A 21,087-nucleotide genomic window follows, 5' to 3' on the forward strand; every position below is an offset into this window, starting at 1 on the left:
AGTTGAGGGAGAGAGGGAGGGAGAGGGAGGGAGAAGGATGGGAGAGGAAGTAAGCAGTGACGGAAAGATAACGGTTGAAGATTATTTAGTTAACGCCTCGCCTTCCTCCTCCTCCTACTTCTCCTCTTCCTCTTCATACTCCAAATTTTCCTCCTCCTCCTCCTCCATTTTCTCCCATTAAAATTTTATTGGTATCTTCATTTCTTGATCATCATCTTTTTCTTCTTCTTCCTTTTTTTTTTATATCCTCGTCCCCCTCCTCCTCCTCCTCCTCCTCCTCCTCCTCCTCCTCCTCATCATCATCATCATCATCATCATCATCATCATTACTATTTTCTCTTTCTTTTTCTTCTTTTTCCTTCTCCTCCTTCTCCTCCTCCTCCTCCTCCATAAACACATACAAAATTTACGCAGCAAATCCACCAAGGGCGTGCCCATGTGCGTACACACACACACACACACACACACACACACACACACACACAACTATACTCTTCCACCTTAAGACATAAACGAGTGACTCCACCCACCACACCCACGTCTCTCTCTCTCTCTCTCTCTCATACACACATTTCGGTGTTGCTGATATTTTCAGTTTTACAAGTAATTTTTTCCTTCCCATGTCGTCCACTTTCTTTCCATACAATAAAATAATAAAAACGAACGAAAAAAACATCATAAAAGAGAAAGGAAATAAATAAAAAAGGAGACTGGAGGGAAAAAGTTGATAAAGGAGCGTAAGAAGGACGGAGTTCAATAAGATACATACCTAGAAAAAAAAAACATGACTAAAATTGAATAAAAAATAAAGGAAAAAATTACTAGGAATGATGGAGGGAAATGAAGACGTGTTAGAAAGGAGGAGGAGGAGAAAAAGACGTTGAAAAAGGGCAGAAGAAGAAGAATGTTGTGGCGAAGAAAACAAAGAAGAAAAAGAAGGAAAAAAAAAAAAATGGTAATGGTGATCCTTCCCCTTCATCGTTCTCCTCGTCTTCCTCCTCCTCCTCCTCCTCCTCCTCCTCCTCCTCTTTTTTCTTCCTCCTCTTATTTACTTCTCCATTACTAGCAAACTCCTCCTTCACATCTTCCTTCAGCCTTTACAACCTCTTCCTCCTCCTCCTCCTCCTCCTCCTCCTCCTCCTCCTCTTTCTTCTTCCTCCTCTTATTTACTTCTCCATTACTAGCACACTCCTCCTTCAAACCTTCCCTCAACCTTTGCAACCTCCTCCTCCTCCTCCTCCTCCTCCTCCTCCTCCTCCTCCTCCTCTTTCTTCTTCCTTCTCTTATTTACTTCTCCATTACTAGCAAACTCCTCCTTCACATCTTCCTTCAACCTTTACAACCTCCTCCTCCTCCTCCTCCTCCTCCTCCTCCTCCTCCTCCTCCTCCTCCTCTTTCTTCTTCCTTCTCTTATTTACTTCTCCATTACTAGCACACTCCTCCTTCAAACCTTCCCTCAACCTTTGCAACCTCTTCCTCCTCCTCCTCCTCCTCCTCCTCCTCCTCCTCCTCCTCCTACTGCTCTTCGCTCCAGAGGCCATCAACACACGAGGAAGAGAAGAAGAACGTTACCTCTTGCACCTGCCACCTCAGCTTCCTCACCTGTGCAAAGAGAAAGAAGTTAATTAAAAAAAAAACACACACGCGAATCTAAGAGTCGGCAAATAAAAAGTCGACTTCAATATCAACACAATAATAGATATGCACAGACCGTTGACTTCGTGTGTGTGTGTGTGTGTGTGTGTGTGTGTGTGTGTGTAAGGGAATAGTGTATTAATGTTTAGATAACGTTAAAAATGTGGGAGGGGGTTGAGAGAGAGAGAGAGAGAGAGAGAGAGAGAGAGAGAGAGAGAGAGAGAGAGAGAGAGAGAGAGAGAGAGAGAGAGAGAGAGAGAGAGAGAGAGAGAGAGAGAGAGAGAGAGAGAGAGAGAGAGAGAGAGAGAGAGAGAGAGAGAGAGAGAGTATTGGAATAAAAGATCAATAGGAGAGGAAGAAGGGAGCGAAGGAATAAAAGATCAAAAGGAGAGGAAGAAGGGAGCGAAGAAGGGAGAAAGGAGAAGGAATGAGTGGAGGAATGGAAAAAGGGAGGGGAATATGGTATGGAGAAGGGAGAGAGGAGAAGGGGAATGAAGGGGGGGGGGAAGGACACCAAGAGAAGCGGAGAGAGGGAGACGGAGAGACGGAGGAGAGAGGAAATGTGAGAAGTAAAAAGGGAGAGTTATAAATAGGGAGGAAGGGAGGGAGGGAGGGAAGGGAGAGTAAAGTAAGTGTGAGAGTGATGGAAAACACCTGTCTGTCTGCCTGAGAGAGAGAGAGAGAGAGAGAGAGAGAGAGAGAGAGAGAGAGAGAGAGAGAGAGAGAGAGAGAGAGAGAGAGAGAGAGAGAGAGAGAGAGAGAGAGAGAGAGAAAAAAAACACACACACACACACACACACACACACACACACACACACACACACACACACACACACACACACTAAAACATTGCATTCATCATCATCATCATTATCTTCCTCCTCCTCCTCCTCTTCCAATTCTTTGACCCAACTTAACAAAAATCAAGAAGAAGAAGAAGAAGAAGAAGAAGAAGAAGAAGAAGAAGACGAAGAAGAAGAAGAAGAAGACGAAGAAGAAGACGAAGAAGAAGAAGACGAAGAAGAAGACGAAGAAGAAGAAGAAGAAGAAGACGAAGAAGAAGAAGAAGACGAAGAAGAAGAAGAAGAAGAACAACAACAACAACAACAACAACAACAACAACAACAACAACCTACCCCTTTCTCTTTTTAACCCTTAATCAACCTCCCTCCCCATACTCCTCTTCCCCTCTCTTTCTCCCTTCCCCTATTCCTTCCTCCCCAACCAGCCCCACCACACTGCCCGCTCCCTCCTTGCCCCCTACTTCCCCTTCCCTACACTTTAATAATCCCCACCACCTCCCTTTCTTTCCCCTCACCCTCCCCGTCTGATCATGTCCATTCCCCATCTCCCCTTTCCTCTCCCTCCGACCATCTCTCTTCCCCTCTAACTATCTCACCCACCTCCTCCCTTTCTCCTCCCCCACCTCTCCCCCTTTCCTCTCTCTTCTTCTCCTCCCTCTTTCCCTTGTCCTCGGTATCTGACAATTCCCACCTACCTCCTCTTTTTCTGCCCCTCTCCTCCTATCTCCCTTTTCGACAATATCCTCCCTTCCTTCCTTTCTTTCTTTCTCTCTCCTCTCCCCTTTCTCCTCCCTCCAACCAACCCCACCTACCTTCCTTCCTTCCTTCTTTCCCTCATCCCCCCTTTCCCTTCCCCACCTACCTCCCCCCTTTCTTCCTCTTCCTTTTCTTTCCCCCTTCTCCTATCCTCCCCTTTCGACAACATCCACCTTTCCTCCCTTCTTTCTCTCCCCTCTCCCCTCCCTCCAACCATTCCCACCCAACTCCCCTCTTTATTCCCCCCTCTCTCTCTCCTTCTCCGTCCTCCCCGCTCACCTCCCGCCTTTTCACCCCCTCTCCCCTTACCCCCCCCCGCACGTCGATGCCCCAGAAAGATAAAATCGGCGGTAATTGTCACGATACCAAGACATGTTCACACGAGAGAGAGAGAGAGAGAGAGAGAGAGAGAGAGAGAGAGAGAGAGAGAGAGAGAGAGAGAGAGAATCCAGCATCCCCGCACATCCAGGGTCACATCCCCGAGAGGAAATGGAACTTGGAGATAAGAGGAGCATCGGAGAGAAGAGGAGGAAGAGGAGGAGGAGAAGGAGGAGAAAATGTGTGGATAAGAGAGGGTAAAGAAAGGAAACAGAGAAAGGATAGAGGGACACGCGTCTTGATATGAGAGAGAGAGAGAGAGAGAGAGAGAGAGAGAGAGAGAGAGAGAGAGAGAGAGAGAGAGAGAGAGAGAGATTTGCTTGACATCCTTCCGCTATCTCATGTCTCACACTTTCAATTTCGTCCACGTACATCTTCTTCTTCTTCTTCTTCTCCTCCTCCTCCTCCTCCTCCTCCACCACCTTTTTTCTCCCTTCATTTCCTCCTTCTCCTTGATACAATTATCATCGGCACGTGTCAAAAGAGAGAGAGAGAGAGAGAGAGAGAGAGAGAGAGAGAGAGAGAGAGAGAGAGAGAGAGAGAGAGAGAGAGAGAGACTGGAATGAAAACACGATATCAATTCCACTCTTATCACTATCACCTTCATTATTACTTCTTACCACTACTACTACTACTACTACTGCTACTACTACTACTAATAATAATAATAATAATAATAATAATAATAATAATAATAATAATAATAATAATAATAATAATAATAATAATAATAATAATTTTGTTATAGTCGCCATCATCATAATCATTCGCTTGCATTATCTTCCCCATCATCATCGTTAATCATTATGTAAACACTTTGATGAGAGGAGGAGGAGGAGGAGGAGGAGAAAGAGGAGGAAGAACTAGTTACGTCATCCTGTCTATGTTTGAGTTAGGACACCTCTCTCTCTCTCTCTCTCTCTCTTATGTACGTAAAGAGTTGTGTAAAGTCTACATGTGTACGTTTCTGTTTCTCTTCCTCTTCCTTTTCTTTATTATTCTCTCTTCTTCTCTTCTTCCTCATCCTCTTCCTTTTTTCTCGTTCCTTTTCTACTATATCTTTATTGCCTTATTGATTTCTCTCTTTTATTTTTCTTTCTTCCTTCTCTTCTTCCATATTCAGCTTTTTTTTCTTCATATTTTCTTCTACGTCAATATTTTCTCCTCTTCCTCGTTCTTTAGACAGTCTACTTTTTGCATTTTTTCCTTTCATCTCCCTCTCATCGTGACCTCTTTACTCATCTTCCTCCTCCTCCTCCTCCTCCTCCTCCTCCTCCTCTTCCTCCTCTTCCTCCTTTGTAAACAATTAAACCATCATCAGTCTAATTATGTTCCTTCAAGACACTTCCGGACTTATTTATATATCTTCTCCTCCTCCTCCTCCTCCTCTTTCTTCTCCTCCTCCGCATACTTCCCTTCCCTCTTTCTTTCCCTCCTTTCCTCCTCCTCCTTGTTTCTCTCCCTTTTCCTCCTATCCCTTCCTCTTTCCTTTTCTTCCTCTGCCCTTCTTTCCATCTCCATTTTTCTTCCTCCTCTTCCTCCTTTTTCATTTTCCTCCCATCCTTTCTATTCTTCTTCTCTCTCACTCCTTTCTCCCTCCTCTGCCATCTTCTCTCCTTCATCTCTGCTCCTCCTTTCCTCTCTCCTACACCTCCACATCATTCCCCAGTCTCCCCCATTCCTCACCTTCCCCCCTCACCCTCTTGCTCTTCCCCGTCCCCTCCCTATCTTCTACACCTCCATAAGGCCTGTAATAAGCATCCCATCACCACCATCACCTTCATCTCATCTATCACCATCACCTCTAACCCTCTACACGCCTCTCCTCTCGTCTTCTCACTTCTCTCTTCCACACTCTTCCACTATTCTTATATTTATTTTCATGTTCTTCCTCCTCCTCCTCTTTTAATAATCCTTTTTCCTTTTATTCCAATTCTTTCTTCTCTCCTCCAGTCTTTTCTTTCTCTTAATTCCTTCCTCCCTCCCTCCTTCTTTTTCCTCCTTGCTTCAAATGCTCCCTTTTCTCCATTTACTCCCATCTCCTATCTTATCCCTCCCTTCCTCCTCCTCCTCTTCTTTCTCCCATCCAATCTCCTTGGTTTCTCCTCCACCCCTCCCCCTTATTTTCCATTTGTTTCTATTTCTTCTTCTCTTTTCTATCATAACCCCTCAATCCTCCCTCCTCCTCCTCGTCCTCGTCAACCCATTCAAGCGAAGCGATCCAATCATACATTGGTAGGAGTTTCTTCTCCAACCGAGTCATACACCACTGGAACAACTTCCCTGCTGAAGTAGTAAATGCATAAACATTATCGTTATCGTTCGTGACACCAGGAGTACACTGAACGTACGCACCGAAGTGCTTTGAACTGCTCTGCAGGCACCAAGTGACTCAGGCAGATCACGGCTCTAGAACAGGAAACGTGCCAATGAACCTATACGCTTCCTGTTGCCTGTCTTTCCGTGTTTCCATGTTTCCTCCAAGTCTAAACCCTAAAGCACTCCCAAGCCCCAGGAATCCCTCTTCTCCCTCTCCCTCCCCCTCCCCACTAACGGGCTGTGGGAGGCAAGAGGGGAAGAACACTATTGGTGGTTAACCTTATCATGACCTTCTCCTCCTCCTTTTATTCTTTCTTTTATACTCCTCCTCCTCCTCCACCTCCCCCTCCTTCTCCTCCTCCTCCCTCTCCCCCCTTTTTCTTATTCTCCTCCTCCTCCTTTTCTCCAATATATTTTCTTATTACTATATCTTGTACTTTTGATTTAGTTTTTCTTTTCTTTAATTCAACGTCTTCTTCTTCCTCTTCCTCTTCTTCTTCTTCCTCTTCTTCTTCTTCTTCTTCTATTAAACGTTCCTTCTCCAACTCCGCTCCCTTTAACGCCTCTCCTCCTCCTCCTCCTCCTCCTCCTCCTCCTCCTCCTCTTCTTCCTAACTCTTCTTCTGCTTCTTCATCATCATCATCAGAACATTGCCACTCGTCGTCACGTTCACCTTCCTCCTCCCTTGTCCCTCTCCTTCCTTCCCCTCTTCTCCCCCTTCCCTTCCCTTACCCCTCCCTCCGTCCTTCCCCTCACACCACCAACACGACTCCCTTCCCCTCCGTTCCTCCCTTTCCCCTCTCCCGTCTTCCCCCTCCCCCACACCCCGACCTCTTCTTCTCCCCTCCTTATCCCTCTCCCCCCCCTCCACACCGCCCCCCCATCATCTTCATCGCTATGCCAACAAGACGGGAGCCGGTGTTGCAAAGTACATCTGTCCTCACCACCACCACCATCACCACCGCCACCACCACCACCACCACCACTACTACTACTACTACTACTACTACTACTACTATTACTACTACCTTCATTACTACCACTACCAATCTATACCAGCCTCACCATCACCATTACTGCTAACTTCCTCACTACTACTTCCACTACTACTACTACTACTACTACTACTACTACTACTACTACTACTACTACTATTACACTTTTAGCACCCCCTCCCCTCCCCTATCCACCAGCAATTATTTTCTTATAGTACCTCCAATCTTAACCTTACAATGGGCAATCACCACCACCACCACCACAAATACTACTACCATCACCACTACCCCCATCATCACCACCACCAATAACCACTACAACTACTAGTACAACAACAACTATTACTACTACTACTACCACCGCTAAGTGACCTCTGACCTAAAATAATAAGTACCGAGAGAGAGAGAGAGAGAGAGAGAGAGAGAGAGAGAGAGAGAGAGAGAGAGAGAGAGAGAGAGAGAGAGAGAGAGAGAGAGAGAGAGAGAGAGAGAGAGAGAGAGAGAGAGAGAGAGAGAGAGAGAGTGGTGCAGGTTGTTGCTCCGTGACCTTTGTGACCTCCGTTCGTGACCTCTGTAATTGCTCTTCCTAACCTGAGAGAGAGAGAGAGAGAGAGAGAGAGAGAGAGAGAGAGAGAGAGAGAGAGAGAGAGAATTATAAAAACTATTTGTTCCTCTTTTTCCTCTAATCATTCCAACCCTAATAGGAAAAAAATAATAGAAGTAGTAGTAATAATAATAATACTAATAAAAATAATAAAAAAAATAATAATAATAATAATAATAATAATAATAATAATAATAATAATAATAATAATAATAATAATAATAATAATAAAAATAATAAAAAAAATAATAATAATAATAATAATAATAATAATAACGTACGTACCGCGAACTTTCATAACCTTCATAATTTCTTTTCATTAAACTTTAATAACGAAATTTAGTGCACTTTCTCTTAGCACATAAGATTTCAATTAGCTGACGTGAAGAAATGGTGGTGGTGGTGGTGATGGTGGTGGTGGTGGTGGTGGTGGTGGTGGTGGTGGTGGTGGTGGTGGTGATGGTGGTGGTGGTGGCGTCGCACGTGTCAATGGGGGACGGTGAAGGTGCTGGTGGAGGTGGCAATAATAAGTGGTGGTGGTGGTGGTGGTGGTGATAGTGACAGTGGTGGTGGTGGTGGTGGTGAGGGTTGTGGTCAAGGTGTGATATAAGTGGTGGTGTAACTATCGGTGGTGAACTTAATGGTGTTCAAGATGACTGGCTGGACGGTGGTGGTGGTGGTGGTGGTGGTTACGGTGGAGGTGGTGGTGGTCAAGGCGTGATATAAGTGGTGGTGTAACAGTATTGGTGGTGAACTTAATGGTGTTGATGATGACTGGCTGGACGGTGGTGGTGGTTACGGTGGTGGTGATGGTGGTGGTGAGGGTGGTGGTGAGGGTGGTGGTGATGGTGGTGGTGATTGTGGTGGTGAGGGTGGTGGTTACGGTGGTGGTGATTGTGGTGGTGAGGGTGGTGGTGAGGGTGGTGGTGATGGTGGTGGTGATGGTGGTGGTGATGGTGGTGGTGATGGTGGTGGTGATGGTGGTGGTGAGGGTGGTGGTGATGGTGGTGGTGAGGGTGGTGGTGATGGTGGTGGTGATGGTGGTGGTGAGGGTGGTGGTGAGGGTGGTGGTGAGGGTGGTGGTGATGGTGCTGGTGAAGTGAATGACGAAGGTAAAAAAAACATAATCAGTCACGTATAAGAAAATAAAAAATCAATACAATATATCTATCTAATCGTCTCTATCAATCCATCTATCTATTAGTCTCAATCTATCTATCTACCAATCTCTCACTTTATCTATCTATCTACCTCTCTGTCGATTAACCTCAATATTCATTCTTTTCACCAAATCGAAGACAAAGAAAAATCGTATATTATTCTTTGAGAGTTTGATTTGATGTTTGTGTTTTTTGCTTGTTTCTTTGATTTCTCATTTTGACTTTATATTTATCAAATGTGTGTGTGTGTGTGTGTGTGTGTGTGTGTGTGTGTGTGTACAATAAGCGATACAAAGGAGAGTGAGTGCGTGAGTGAGTGAATGAGAGCTTGAGCGAGTGCGTGAGTGCGTGAGTGAGTGAGTGAGTGAGTTTAAATCAGAATTCCAGGTATAATATATTTTTTGTTTGATAATCTTTTTCGTTACGTTATTTATTTATTTCTTATCCAACATATTTCTTTCCCGTTCTGATTTGCACTATTTCTCTCTCTCTCTGGAATAATAAAAATTTACTCATTTCGTCGTCCAATTCTCATGTGGTTGCGGTGGTCGGTGTGTGTGTGTGTGTGTGTGTGTGTGTGTGTGTGTGTGTGTTATAACTAAACATTTTTTTCTACTTTCTTTCCTTTGTCTATCATTGTTATTTTTTCTGTCTTAACCAATTAATCTATCGTTTTTTTTTCACTTCTCAATCTGTTACTAAACGTATACAAACCTTTGAGTCTGTGTTCATGTCTGTCTGTCGGTGAAATTGTCTGTGTTCTTCGACTTCCTGCCTTCCTCTCTCTATGTCTGCTTACCTGTCTGTCTGTCTGTCTACCTTTCAGTGTTTGTCTGTGCTTCTGTATCTGTTTGTTTAATTGCTTGCCTTTTTACCTGCGCAGCTGCTTGTCTGTCTATCTGGCTGTCTGCGTGTCTGTCTGCATCTGTATTTCTCTGTCTGTCCGTTTCTTTGTCTATGTGCCTCTCTGTGTCTGTCTACGAGCTTGTCTCTCTCTCTCTCTGTGTGTGTGTGTGTGTGTGTGTGTGTGTGTGTGTGTGTGTGTGTGTTTCTATCTGTCAAGCTGTGTATATTGATCTGTATTTATCTGTCTGGGTGTCTGTGTCTGTGTCTGTCTGTCTCTCCTATGCCTGTGACCTCTGTTTGACCTCACCACCTTTCCTTTATTTTACTACGCAAGAGATCGAGCGAATAATTAGATTAACACACACAGGCACACACACAGGAAGTTACTGAACCCCCCTCTCTCTCTCTCCGCGGTAGCTCTGAGGCAAGGGACGAAAGGAAACGACACAGCAACGGTCGCTTATTAGTCATATTCCGCCCACATCTGCATATACAGGAGAGAGAGAGAGAGAGAGAGAGAGAGAGAGAGAGAGAGAGAGAGAGAGAGAGAGAGAGAGAGAGAGAGAGAGAGAGAGAGAGAGAGAGAGAGAGAGAGAGAGAGAGAGAAAGGGGAGGGAGGGGAGAGAAAGCAGTAAAAGTAATGACATGAGGGGGGACGAAAAAAAAAAAAAAAAGGTTTATTTTATAGTAGGAAGGAAAGAATGAAAAAGAAGAAAGAAAAAGAATAATAAGTGATAACAGTAATAGTTGTGGAAATGCCGGCACAAAAAACCAATACATTAATAAAGTTTGAAAGTCGGGGGCATACGTTATAGCTGCGCGTGGCCTCGGTGCTCATCTCCGCTGCATTCCCTAAAACGCTCTCCCCCATAAAGCTAGGATCCCTCTCCCCTACTATCCCCTTCCTCCTTCCCCACACCTCTCCCTCATTTCCCCACACTCCCCACAATCTCTCCCCTCTTCTTCACCTCCCTAAAATCCACCCCCCTCCCCTCCACTTCATCCCCTTCTCCCTATTTCTCCTCTCCCTTTCCTCTCCCCTCTCCTTTACCTCCCTACAATCCACCATCCTCCTCCTCCACTTCATCCCCTTCTCCCCATTTCTCCTCTCCCTTACCTCTCCCCTCTCCTACACCCCGACATGTCTACCCCCTCTCTCTCCCACTCAATACCCCTCCTCTTCCCCTCTCCCTGCTCCCCCTCCCCCCACACCTTTTACCGGCGTTATGTATGTGCGTACTCTGCCCAAGGGTGACAAGGGATCAATACACACACACACACACACACACACACACACACACACACACACACACACACATGCACACACACACACAGGTTAATATGAATACCTGTGTCCTCCTCCTCCTCCTCCTCCTCCTCCTCCTCCTCCTCCTCATCATCATCATCATCATCATCATCATCATCATCATCACCACCACCTTTCAGTATTCAGATTAATATAGGCTATTGTATCATATTTCCTCCTCCTCCTCCTCCTCCTCTTCCAGCAACGATCATTTCCTTCCCATTAAAAAGCGTCCCTGAACTCTCTCTCTGATAAAAGAAAAAAAATCATCCTACCTGCGGAGAGAGAGAGAGAGAGAGAGAGAGAGAGAGAGAGAGAGAGAGAGAGAGAGAGAGAGAGAGAGAGAGAGAGAGAGAGAGAGAGAGAGAGAGAGAGAGAGAGAGAGAGAAGGGGGAGGAGCAGGCACATGCAGGAAAATGTCAAAGGAAATAGATAATTGAGGAAGAGGGAATGGAAAGGGAGGAATAGGGAGGAAAATGAAGAACAGAGAAGGGAGAAGAATAGGTGGAGGAGGAGGAAGAGGAGGAAGGGGAGAAGTGAAGGGAAGAGAGGAATGGAAAACCAGAGGAAGCAACATGGAGAGGAAAGAAGAGAGGAGGAAAGAAGAATCAGGAGGGTGAGGAGGGAGAGAGAAGAGGAAGGAAACGGGGGGGGAGGAGGAAATCAGAGAGGAAGGGGGGAGAGAGAGAGAGAGGAAGTGGAAGAGAAGGGGGGAAGGGGTGATGAAAGAGGAGAAAGCGATATAGGGGCAGAGAGAGAGAGAGAGAGAGAGAGAGAGAGAGAGAGAGAGAGAGAGAGAGAGAGAGAGAGAGAGAGAGAGAGAGAGAGAGAGAGAGAAATGGGTTCAAAGCGAGTCGGGAAAGTTATCACTAATACGAGAGGAATGAGTGAGGAGGAGGAGGAGGAGACAGGAGGGGAAGTTGGGGAAAGAAGAGGAAGAAGAGAGATGAGGAGAAAAGGGAGGTAGGAGAAGGGAGTAAGTGGAGGGAGGGGAGAAGAGGGGAAACATGGGGGAGGTAGGGAAGTAGAAGCAGTAAAAGAGGGGAATAGGGGGAGGGGAGGGAGGGGAAGAGTGGGATAGAAGGGAATAGTGGAGGAGGGAAGAGGGGAGGAGAGGGGAAGAGAGGGGGAGGAGGTAAAACACAGTAGTGGAATGATGGAAAGGATAGGGGGAGGAAGAGAGGGGTGGGGGGAGTGGGGATGGAGGGGGGGGGTAGTTACTGTAGTGTCTGGCTGGCTGGCTGAATGGCTGGAGGGGTTGAGGTGAGGGCACAGAGTTCGAGACCCGGGAGCTAAACTATAATACATCGGTTTCTCTTTTTGTCTGTCAGTCTGTCTGTCTATCTATTTATGTACCTGTTTGTCTATTTGCTTCAACTTTCCATCTGTCCGTTGGTCTATTTATCGAACTTCCTACCTTCTATCTATTTACCAAACAATTTATCTTTTTTATTTATTTTTTTACAGCAAAGTAGACGGTTCAAAGGCACAAAAAAAAACAATTATGAAAAAAAAGCCCCCTACTTACTGCTCCTAAAAAAGATTACCTATTTAACTATTTATCTACCTTTCTACCTACCTACCTACCGATCAGTCAATCTAATTATCTATCTACGTGTCCATCTACTTACCTATATCCCTACCTACCTACCTATGCTATGCACCTACACATTTACCCACCAATCAACCTACGTGTCCATCCATCTAACAAACTTACAAACTGTCGAACCATCCATCACTCCACTCCTTGATCCACAACACTCCACGACTCTCCACCTGTCTACGCATCCATCAGTGAGCCCGTTTACCTGTCTGTCTGTGTAATGGGAAGGGCGGCGTGCGTTACAGAGCTCACCTTGGCTCGGTTCAGCTCCCGCGACGCCGCCTGCAGTGTGTTGACGCAGGGAGGGGGTGAGTGAGGGAAGAAGGGAGGGCGGGGGTGGGAGAGGGAGTGAGTCAGTGAGTGTTTAAAAGGGAGGGAGGGAAGCACGGTGGTGGGTAGCTATGGAACCATGGCAAGGGAGGGAGGGAGAGGGAAAGGGAGGACGGAGGAGGAAGAGAGGGGGAGGAAGGAGGAAGGGAGGAATGAAGGAAAGAAAAGAGGGAGGGAGGGAGGAACGGAGGAAGAGAGGGAAGGAAGAAAGGAAGGGAGGAAGAAAGGAAGGGAGTTTTACATACCGATCACTCTTGTATATATCTACTTCTACTACTACTACTACTACTACTACTACTACTACTACTACTACTACTACTACTACTACCACTCCAAAAATTAGACTCAGGTATACACATAAGAAAATATAAAATTCCGTAAATGTTGGCGCAATAAAATAAAGTAGCGGGAAGAAGGCGGCGATTACTGTGCTATGTGTGTGTGTGTGTGTGTGTGTGTGTGTGTGTGTGTGTGTGTGTGTGTGTTCGTAAACAAAGCTCTGTTGCAAGTCGATGGATGGTGTGGCGTAACGGTGGCGGTGGTGGAGAAGGAAGACGTGGGGAAGGAGGAGGAGGAGGAGAAGGAGGAGGCGGGGTGAAGGTGAAGGTGACAGTAATAGTAATGGTGGTGATGGTGATGGTGGTGTTTTTATGCTCGTAATGATGGTGATGACAACACAACACAGAACGTTTACCGTAAACAAGAGGGGGGGAAACACAGGAGCATGGAGGAGCAGGCACCAGAAAACACAACAGTCACGAGAAGATTGCTTACGCGTGCTGGCTGGGTCACGTTAGCTAATTCACTATGGAAGTAAACAAAAAAAATAAGCTAAGTTGGAGCCTCCGTGAAGCAGTGGACAGCGTGCCTGGCTAGGAATCCGTGTCCCCTTGTCCCGGATAATAGGTTCTTACCCACCACAGACTCGAAGGGACAACGGTTCGGAGATAAGCACCGCAGCCACGCGTAGCTATAGCAGGAGGGGAGGGAAGTGGGGAGGGAAGGAGGAGGAGGGTAGGTTAATCTGTAAAGGTATGGGGAGGGAAGGGGATGAGGGTAGGGGAAGTGTGGGCTTGTATGGGTCTTTGGGAGGAAGGGGAGGAGGAGGGTAGGGGAAGTGTGGGCTTGTATGGGGCTTTGGGAGGAAGGGGAGGAGGAGGGTAGGGGAAGTGTGGGTTGTGGGCTTTGGGAGGAAGGGGAGGAGGAGGGTAGGGGATGTGTGTGCTTGTATGGGTCTTTGGGTGGATGGGGTGGTGGAGGGTAGGGGAAGTGTGGGCTTGTATGGGTCTTTGGGAGGGAAGGGGAGGAGGAGGGTAGGGGAAGTGTGGGCTTGTATGGGGCTTTGGGAGGGAAGGGGAGGAGGAGGGTAGGGGAAGTGTGGGCTTGTATGGGGCTTTGGGAGGGAAGGGAAGGAGGATGGTACGGAAACTGTGGGCGTGTATGGGGCGTTGGGAAAGAAGGGAAGGAGGAGGGCAGGGGAAGTGTGGGCTTGTATGGGGCTTTGGGAGGGAAGGGAAGGAGGAGGGTAGGGGAAGTGTGGGCTTGTATGGGGCTTTGGGAGAGAAGGGAAGGAGGAGGGCAGGGGAAGTGTGGGCTTGTATGGGGCTTTGGGAGAGAAGGGAAGGAGGGCAGGGGAAATGTGGGCTGGTATGGGGCTTTGAGAGGGAAGTGGAGGAGGAGGGTAGGGGAAGTGTGGGCTTGTATGGGGCTTTGGGAGGAAGGGAAGGAGGAGGGTAGGGGAAGTGTGGGCTTGTATGGGGCTTTGGGAGGGAAGGGAAGGAGGGTAGGGGAAGTGTGGGCTTGTATGGGGCTTTGGGAGGGAAGGGGAGGAGGAGGGTAGGGGAAGTGTGGGCTTGTATGGGGCTTTGGGCGGGAGGGGGTGGAGGAGGGTAGGGGAAGTGGGCTTGTATGGGGCTTTGGGAGGGAAGGAGGAGGTAGGGAAGTGTGGGCTTGTATGGGGCTTTGGGAGGAAGGAGGAGGAGGGTAGGGGAAGTGGACTTGTATGGGGCTTTGGGAGGGAAGGGGAGGAGGAGGGTAGGGGAAGTGTGGGCTTGTATGGGGCTTTGGGAGGAAGGGGAGGAGGAGGGCAGGGGAAGTGTGGGCTTGTATGGGGCTTTGGGAGGAAGGGAAGGAGGGTAGGGGAAGTGTGGGCTTGTATGGGGCTTTGGGAGGAAGGGGAGGAGGAGGGTAGGGGAAGTGTGGGCTTGTATGGGGCTTTGGGAGGGAAGGGGAGGAGGAGGGTAGGGGAAGTGTGGGCCTGTATGGGGCTTTGGGAGGAAGGGAAGGAGGTAGAACCATAACGCAAAATAGGAAAGCATTACCAGAACGGAGTGGATCAAAAGACGATGAGACGTAATATATAACGTAGGGAGAACGCCGCCACACACACACACACACACACACACACACACACACACACACACACACACACACACACACACATGGCCCACTTCTCACTTCTCCTTTGCCGCTCCCGTATCAAAAACTCAAACTATCCTCCCCACCTCCTTTCCTCTTCTCCCTACCTCCCCCATCCCCTTCCTTCACACATCCCCTACAACCCCATACACCCCCTACCCCCATTCCCGGCCTTTTCTCCCCATCAGCTGTCAATAAAACTCTCCTCTTCTCTATATCTTCCCCCCCTCTCCCCCCTTCCTTTCCAATAACTCCCCCCTCACCCCATTTTCGCCCCCCTTCCTTTTCCATCACTTCCCCTGTCGATAAAATTCATAGCCTCCCTTCCCCTTCCCCTTCCCTACTAATGCAACAGAGGAAGGGGAAGAGAAGGGGGGAACGGGGGGGGGGTGATGGGGGAGTAATTAGGTGGGAATGAGGACGAAGTGGGGGAATCATTGCGTGTGTGTGTGTGTGTGTGTGTGTGTGTGTGTGTGTGTGTGTGTGTGTGTGTGTGTGTGTGTGTGTGTGTGAAGAAAGAAATAAGTTGCAACAAGAGGTAGAATTGAAGGAGCCGAGGGGGGAGGGGGAGAGAGGAAAGGAGAGAGGGTGGGAGAGAGGGATGGAGGGAGGGTGGAAGAGAGGGAGGGAAGAAGGAAGTGAAGGAAGGAAGGAAGGAGGGCAATCCATTCCCACCAGGATAATTAGTGTGTGAGCGTGTGTGTGATCGTGTGTGCGTGCGTGTGTGCGTATGTGTGTGTGTGTGTGTGTGTGTGTGTGTGTGTGTGTGTGTGTGTGTGTGTGTGTGTGTGTGTGAACCAGTGCTGCAATATTTTCTTCCTCCTTCTCCTCCTCCTTCTATAACTAATAATAATAATAATAATAATAATAATAATAATAATAATAATAATAATAATAATAATAATAATAATAATAATAATAATAATAATAATAATAATAATAATAATAATAATAATAATAATAATAATAATAATAATAATAATAACTAAAACAATCACCATTTTTAAACATTGACAAGAAAAACGTATAGAACGAAAGAATATAAACAGACAGATAAGATAAGGCAGGACTCTCTCTCTCTCTCTCTCTCTCTCTCTCTCTCTCTCTCTCTGGTATACATTTTCTTTTTTGTCACTTCTTTCTTGTCTTCCTTCACTCTCTTCCACAACGTTTCCTCTTCCAAACGTTTGCTAGATAAACATCCAGAGACATTTCTTCTTTTCTGTTACCTTCTTTCCTTCCTCTACGTCTTTCTTCTCTTTCGTCTCTTTTTCTGTCTCACCAAAAACTGACATGTATCCAAAAGTAAGGAAGAATAGAAGTAAGGATAAAAGTAAGGATAACATGGAACCAGGAAGAATAATGAAAGTAATGGCTGAGAAATCTTTGTTTTATTTTTTTCTTAAGTATTTTACGCCCCACCAACTATATAAGCAGTCACTGTTCATCTACCTTTTCATTAGATTTACCCATTTATATAGTCGCTAGTATATACATTTATTTTGGGAATTAACTGTAATGAGAAGGTATTTGAATTGACTTGGCATGATGAGGAAGAATAAAATGGTAAAGGAGTGAAAAAGAAATATAGAGAAGGAATAAGATGATGATGAGCGAAAAAGGGGAAGACAAAGAAGAGGAGGAGGACCACAGCGGATAAGAGAATGGGTAGGGGACAAAAGAAAAGAATAAAACACACAAGAATAAATGGTCAAAGGGTGAAAAAGAAATATAGAGGAGGAATAAGATGATGATGAGAGGGAAAAAGGGGAAGAAGAAAAAGAGGAGGAAGACCACAGCGGATAAGAGAATGAGTAGGGGCAGGAGGAAAGAATAAAACACACAAGAATAAATGGTAAAAGGGTGAAAAAGAAATATAGAGGAGGAATAAGATGATGATGAGAGCGAAAAAGGGGAAGAAGAAAAAGAGGAGGAAGACCACAGCGGATAAGAGAATAAGTAGAGGGACAAAACAAAAGAATAAAAAAGAAAAATGGAAATCGTAAGGAGAAAAAGCAAGAGAAAAGAAATATAAGCGAAGGAGAGGAACAAGAGATAACAAGAACAAGTCTGGCCCGCCTCGAGCCCTTAAAAATAACCCCCTAAAGGCAGTGTGTGTGTGTGTGTGTGTGTGTGTGTGTGTGTGTGTGTATAACGAAGCTACTTAGGCAGGAGGTGACCCGTTACACTGTTAGTGCCAGATGGAGCTACACACACACACACACACACACACACACACACACACACGTTGCTTGTTCCTTCCGGTTCAGCAGCTATGTATGCTTAAGGACCTTCCAGACACACACACACACACACACACACACACACACACACACACACACACACACACACACACACACACACCTGTCAAGCACCTCAACATACCTGTCTCTGTCATTTCCGTTAAACACATGTCGTGATGAAAGGAAGAGGAGGAGGAGGAGGAGGAGGAGGAGGAGGAGGAAAGAGAAATATGATGCAGAGATAGGAGACAGAGGACGAGTAGTAGTAGCAGCAGCAGCAGTAGTAGTAGTAGTAGTAGTAGTAGTAGTAGTAGTAGTAGTAGTAGTAGTAGTACTATCAATGATGATGATAATGATGATAGAAATAAATAAAAAATAATAACACAACCAACAACTACAATAATAATAATAATAACAAAAAAAAGCTGAAAATAAGCAAAAAAAGAATAACAACAACAAAAAGATAATGAAGCAGAGAGAAACATGTGGAGACGAACAGAGAAAACAACAAAAAGAAGGCGAGGTGGAGGCAAAAAGGAGTAAATCAAATAAAAATAAAAGGAAAATTTCCCCGAACAGGTGAGACAAAGCACAAAAAACACCTGTCGTAACGAGAAGGAGAAGGAGAAGGAGGAGGAGGAGGAGGAGAAGGAGGAGGAGGAGGAGGAGGAGGAGGAGGAGAAGGAGGAGGAGACACACACACACACACACACACACACACACACACACGAGGTCGATGCAAAGTCAAGGTAAGGTAGGAAAAAGTGAAATGTGTATGTGTGTGTGTGTGTGTGTGTGTGTGTGTGTGTGTGTGTGTGTGTGTGTGTGTGTGTGTGTGTGTGTGTGTGTGTGTGTGTGTGTGTGTGTGTGTGTGTGTGTGTGTGTGTGTGTGTGTGCGTGCGTAATCATGTTGAAGGACAGAAAGGAGGAAAGTAAATAAAGTAAAGGTCATTAGGAGAAGGAAGAGGAGTAAAGAAGTTAACACAGAATAATAATAATAATAATAATAATAATAATAATAATAATAATAATAATAATAATAATAATAATAATATGATGGTGATGATGGCGATTATAATGAAAACGTCAGTATTGAGAGAGTAAACAACTACACAACAAATCAAAACAAACACACACACACACACATGCGCGCGCAGGCCTCGCTTTTGTACACAAGTAGACGTAACATTATCTTTATGAGAGAGAGAGAGAGAGAGAGAGAGAGAGAGAGAGAGAGAGAGAGAGAGAGAGAGAGAGAGAGAGAGAGAGAGAGAGAGAGAGAGAGAGAGAGAGAGAGACCACGAATCTATCCAATCAAGAGTTGAGTGAGGCGGATGAGTGTGGTGTGGTGTGTGTGTGTGTGTGTGTGTGTGTGTGTCGATGGGCAGGTGGAGGACAGGTGGGTGGGTGATGGGTGAAGATAGTTGAAGGTGTAAATGATAGGACGATTGGTAAGGTAAGGTAAGGTAAGGTGAAGTAAGGTAAGGTGAGGAAAGGTTAGGTAAATAAAGTAAGGTACGGTTCGTAAGGAAAGGTAAGGTAAAGTATGATAAGGTAAAGAAAGGTAAGGTAAGGTAAGGTAAGGTAAGGTAAGGTAAAGTAAGATAAGGTAAAGCAAGGTAAGGTAAGGAAAGGAAAGGAAAGGAAAGGAAAGGTAAGGTAAGGTAAGACAAGGCAAGTAAGGTAAAGGAGAATGGAAGTGGATGAACTAATAGGTTTAGATGGCTTACGAGAGATGAGAAGTACATGGGTGAGAGAGGGAAGGCAGGGTAAGTATAAAGGGAGAGAGAGAGAGAGAGAGAGAGAGAGAGAGAGAGAGAGAGAGAGAGAGAGAGAGAGAGAGAGAGAGAGAGAGAGAGAGAGAGAGAGAGAGAGAGAGAGAGAGAGAGAGAGAGAGAGAGAGAGGTGAAGGGAATTACATGGGTGGGTGAGTATTACAAGGTAAAGAGGAGAGACAGGGGTGAGAGGGGGAATGGGTAGAGGAGGAGGAGGAGGCGATGAGGGAGAAGGGGGACTGGTGGAAATGGGGTGGGGGTAGTTACAAATTGGGAGGTGGTTATGCAAAGGTGGAGGTGGGGTGAGGAGGTGGGAAGGTGAGGGAGGAGTAAGGTGATGTGTGTGTGTGTGTGTGTGTGTGTGTGTGTGTGTGTGTGTGTGTGTGGCGAGGGTATTGCACCAGACAGTCAGCCAACCAGGCCTCTGCCACCCACGAGGAGGAGGAAGAGGAAACATGGAAACATGGAATGACAGGCAACAGAGCCTATTGGCTCCTTACTATAGCGTACTGTAGCGCCGTGTAGCAGTTCAAGGCATTTCGGTGCGTATTTTCAGTTCACTCCTGTTGTCACGAAGTGACGGTCGATGCGATTTTTGAAGGAGTTGATGGTTTTTGCACTTACTGCTTCAGCAGGGAGGTCGTTCCAATGGCGTATGACTCGGTTAGAGAAGAAACTCCTACCAATGTCTGTGTTGCATCGCTTCGCTTGAATGGGAAGGCCGTTGTTTCTAGTTCTTGAGTTGGTTTGTAGCTCAAAGAGCTTGGAGGAGGAGGAGGAGGAGGAGGAGGAGGAGGAGGAGGAAACATGGAAACATGGACTAGCAGGCGGCAGAAAGCCTGTTGGCTCATTACTAGGCTGCCTGCTTTCAGTGATTTAATCAATCCGTTTGCCATAGGAGTGGCTTGCAGGGAAGGATTAAAGCACTTGTGTACCTACACTTGAATACGTTCAGTTCACTCCTGATGCAGCAAAGTTGTGATCAATGCGATTCTTGAATGAGTTGATGCTCTCTGCGCTAACCACTTCTGCAGGGAGGCTGTTCCAGTGGCGAACCACTCTGTTCGAGAAATAACTCCTGCCGATGTCGGAGGAGGAGGAGGAGGAGGAGGAGGAGGAGGAGAGGCTGGCTGGGGAGATAGAAGAGAGAGGGAGATAGAGAGAAGAGAGTAAGTAAAGAGAGAGAGAGAGAGAGAGAGAGAGAGAGAGAGAGAGAGAGAGAGAGAGAGAGAGAGAGAGAGAGAGAGAGAGAGAGAGAGAGAGAGAGAGAGAGAGGTGGCCAGCTAAAGAAATACACACAGCAGTCTCTTCCGCCTTTTCTTCCTCTTCCTCTTCCTTCACCTTCTCCTTTTCCGACACCTTCTCTTTCTCTTTCTTTAACTCCTCCTTCTCCTCTTCCTTCTTCTCACTTCTTTATTTACCTTCTTCACACACCTTCTAATATTAGTCAAACTCTCTCTCTCTCTCTCTCTCTCCTTACCTGCACCGAATCCAGGTAAAAAAAGTCACAGGAAAAAAGAAACAGGGCAATGTTATCACTGTTTTCGCTTTATATATGAATGGCAACTTTGCTAAGGCTCCAAATAATTTCAAACAGATCTATGTCATCCGTGTGCCTTTCGGTAACACAGCAATTACTTCAGTGTGTGCACTCATCTTCCAAACAAGACTCGTACCACCTACGATGAACTCTTTCAGGCTATAGTTGATGAGTGTGCAGACCTGAACTATACTATGAATGTGCAAACCGTGGCGACTGACTTTGAAGATGGTGTAGCTACTGAGAGGTGTTCTTGTAGTGTTTGGCCGCGACGTAGAGAGCAAAGGCTGTTTCCATCATCTTACGCAGTCCACTTGGCGTAAGAGCCAGGAACTGGGTTTGGAAACACAGTATAATACCAAAGCTGAGTCTCGTT

At 46.2% G+C, this 21,087-nt stretch overlaps 1 protein-coding gene across 2 annotated transcripts in view; it reads right to left on the reverse strand.

Annotated features, from left to right (window-relative positions):
- LOC127001747 (rho family-interacting cell polarization regulator 2-like) overlaps positions 1-21,087 on the reverse strand; it is a 144,717-nt gene that overhangs the window by 83,715 nt on the left and 39,915 nt on the right. For both annotated transcript variants that reach the window (XM_050866888.1, XM_050866889.1), the window contains one exon: positions 1,573-1,602. In XM_050866888.1, the coding sequence (XP_050722845.1) occupies positions 1,573-1,602 (30 nt within the window). The remainder of the gene's footprint in view (positions 1-1,572; positions 1,603-21,087) is intronic.

The sequence above is a fragment of the Eriocheir sinensis genome, chromosome 21 (assembly GCF_024679095.1).
Source record: "Eriocheir sinensis breed Jianghai 21 chromosome 21, ASM2467909v1, whole genome shotgun sequence".
NCBI lineage: Eukaryota > Metazoa > Arthropoda > Malacostraca > Decapoda > Varunidae > Eriocheir > Eriocheir sinensis.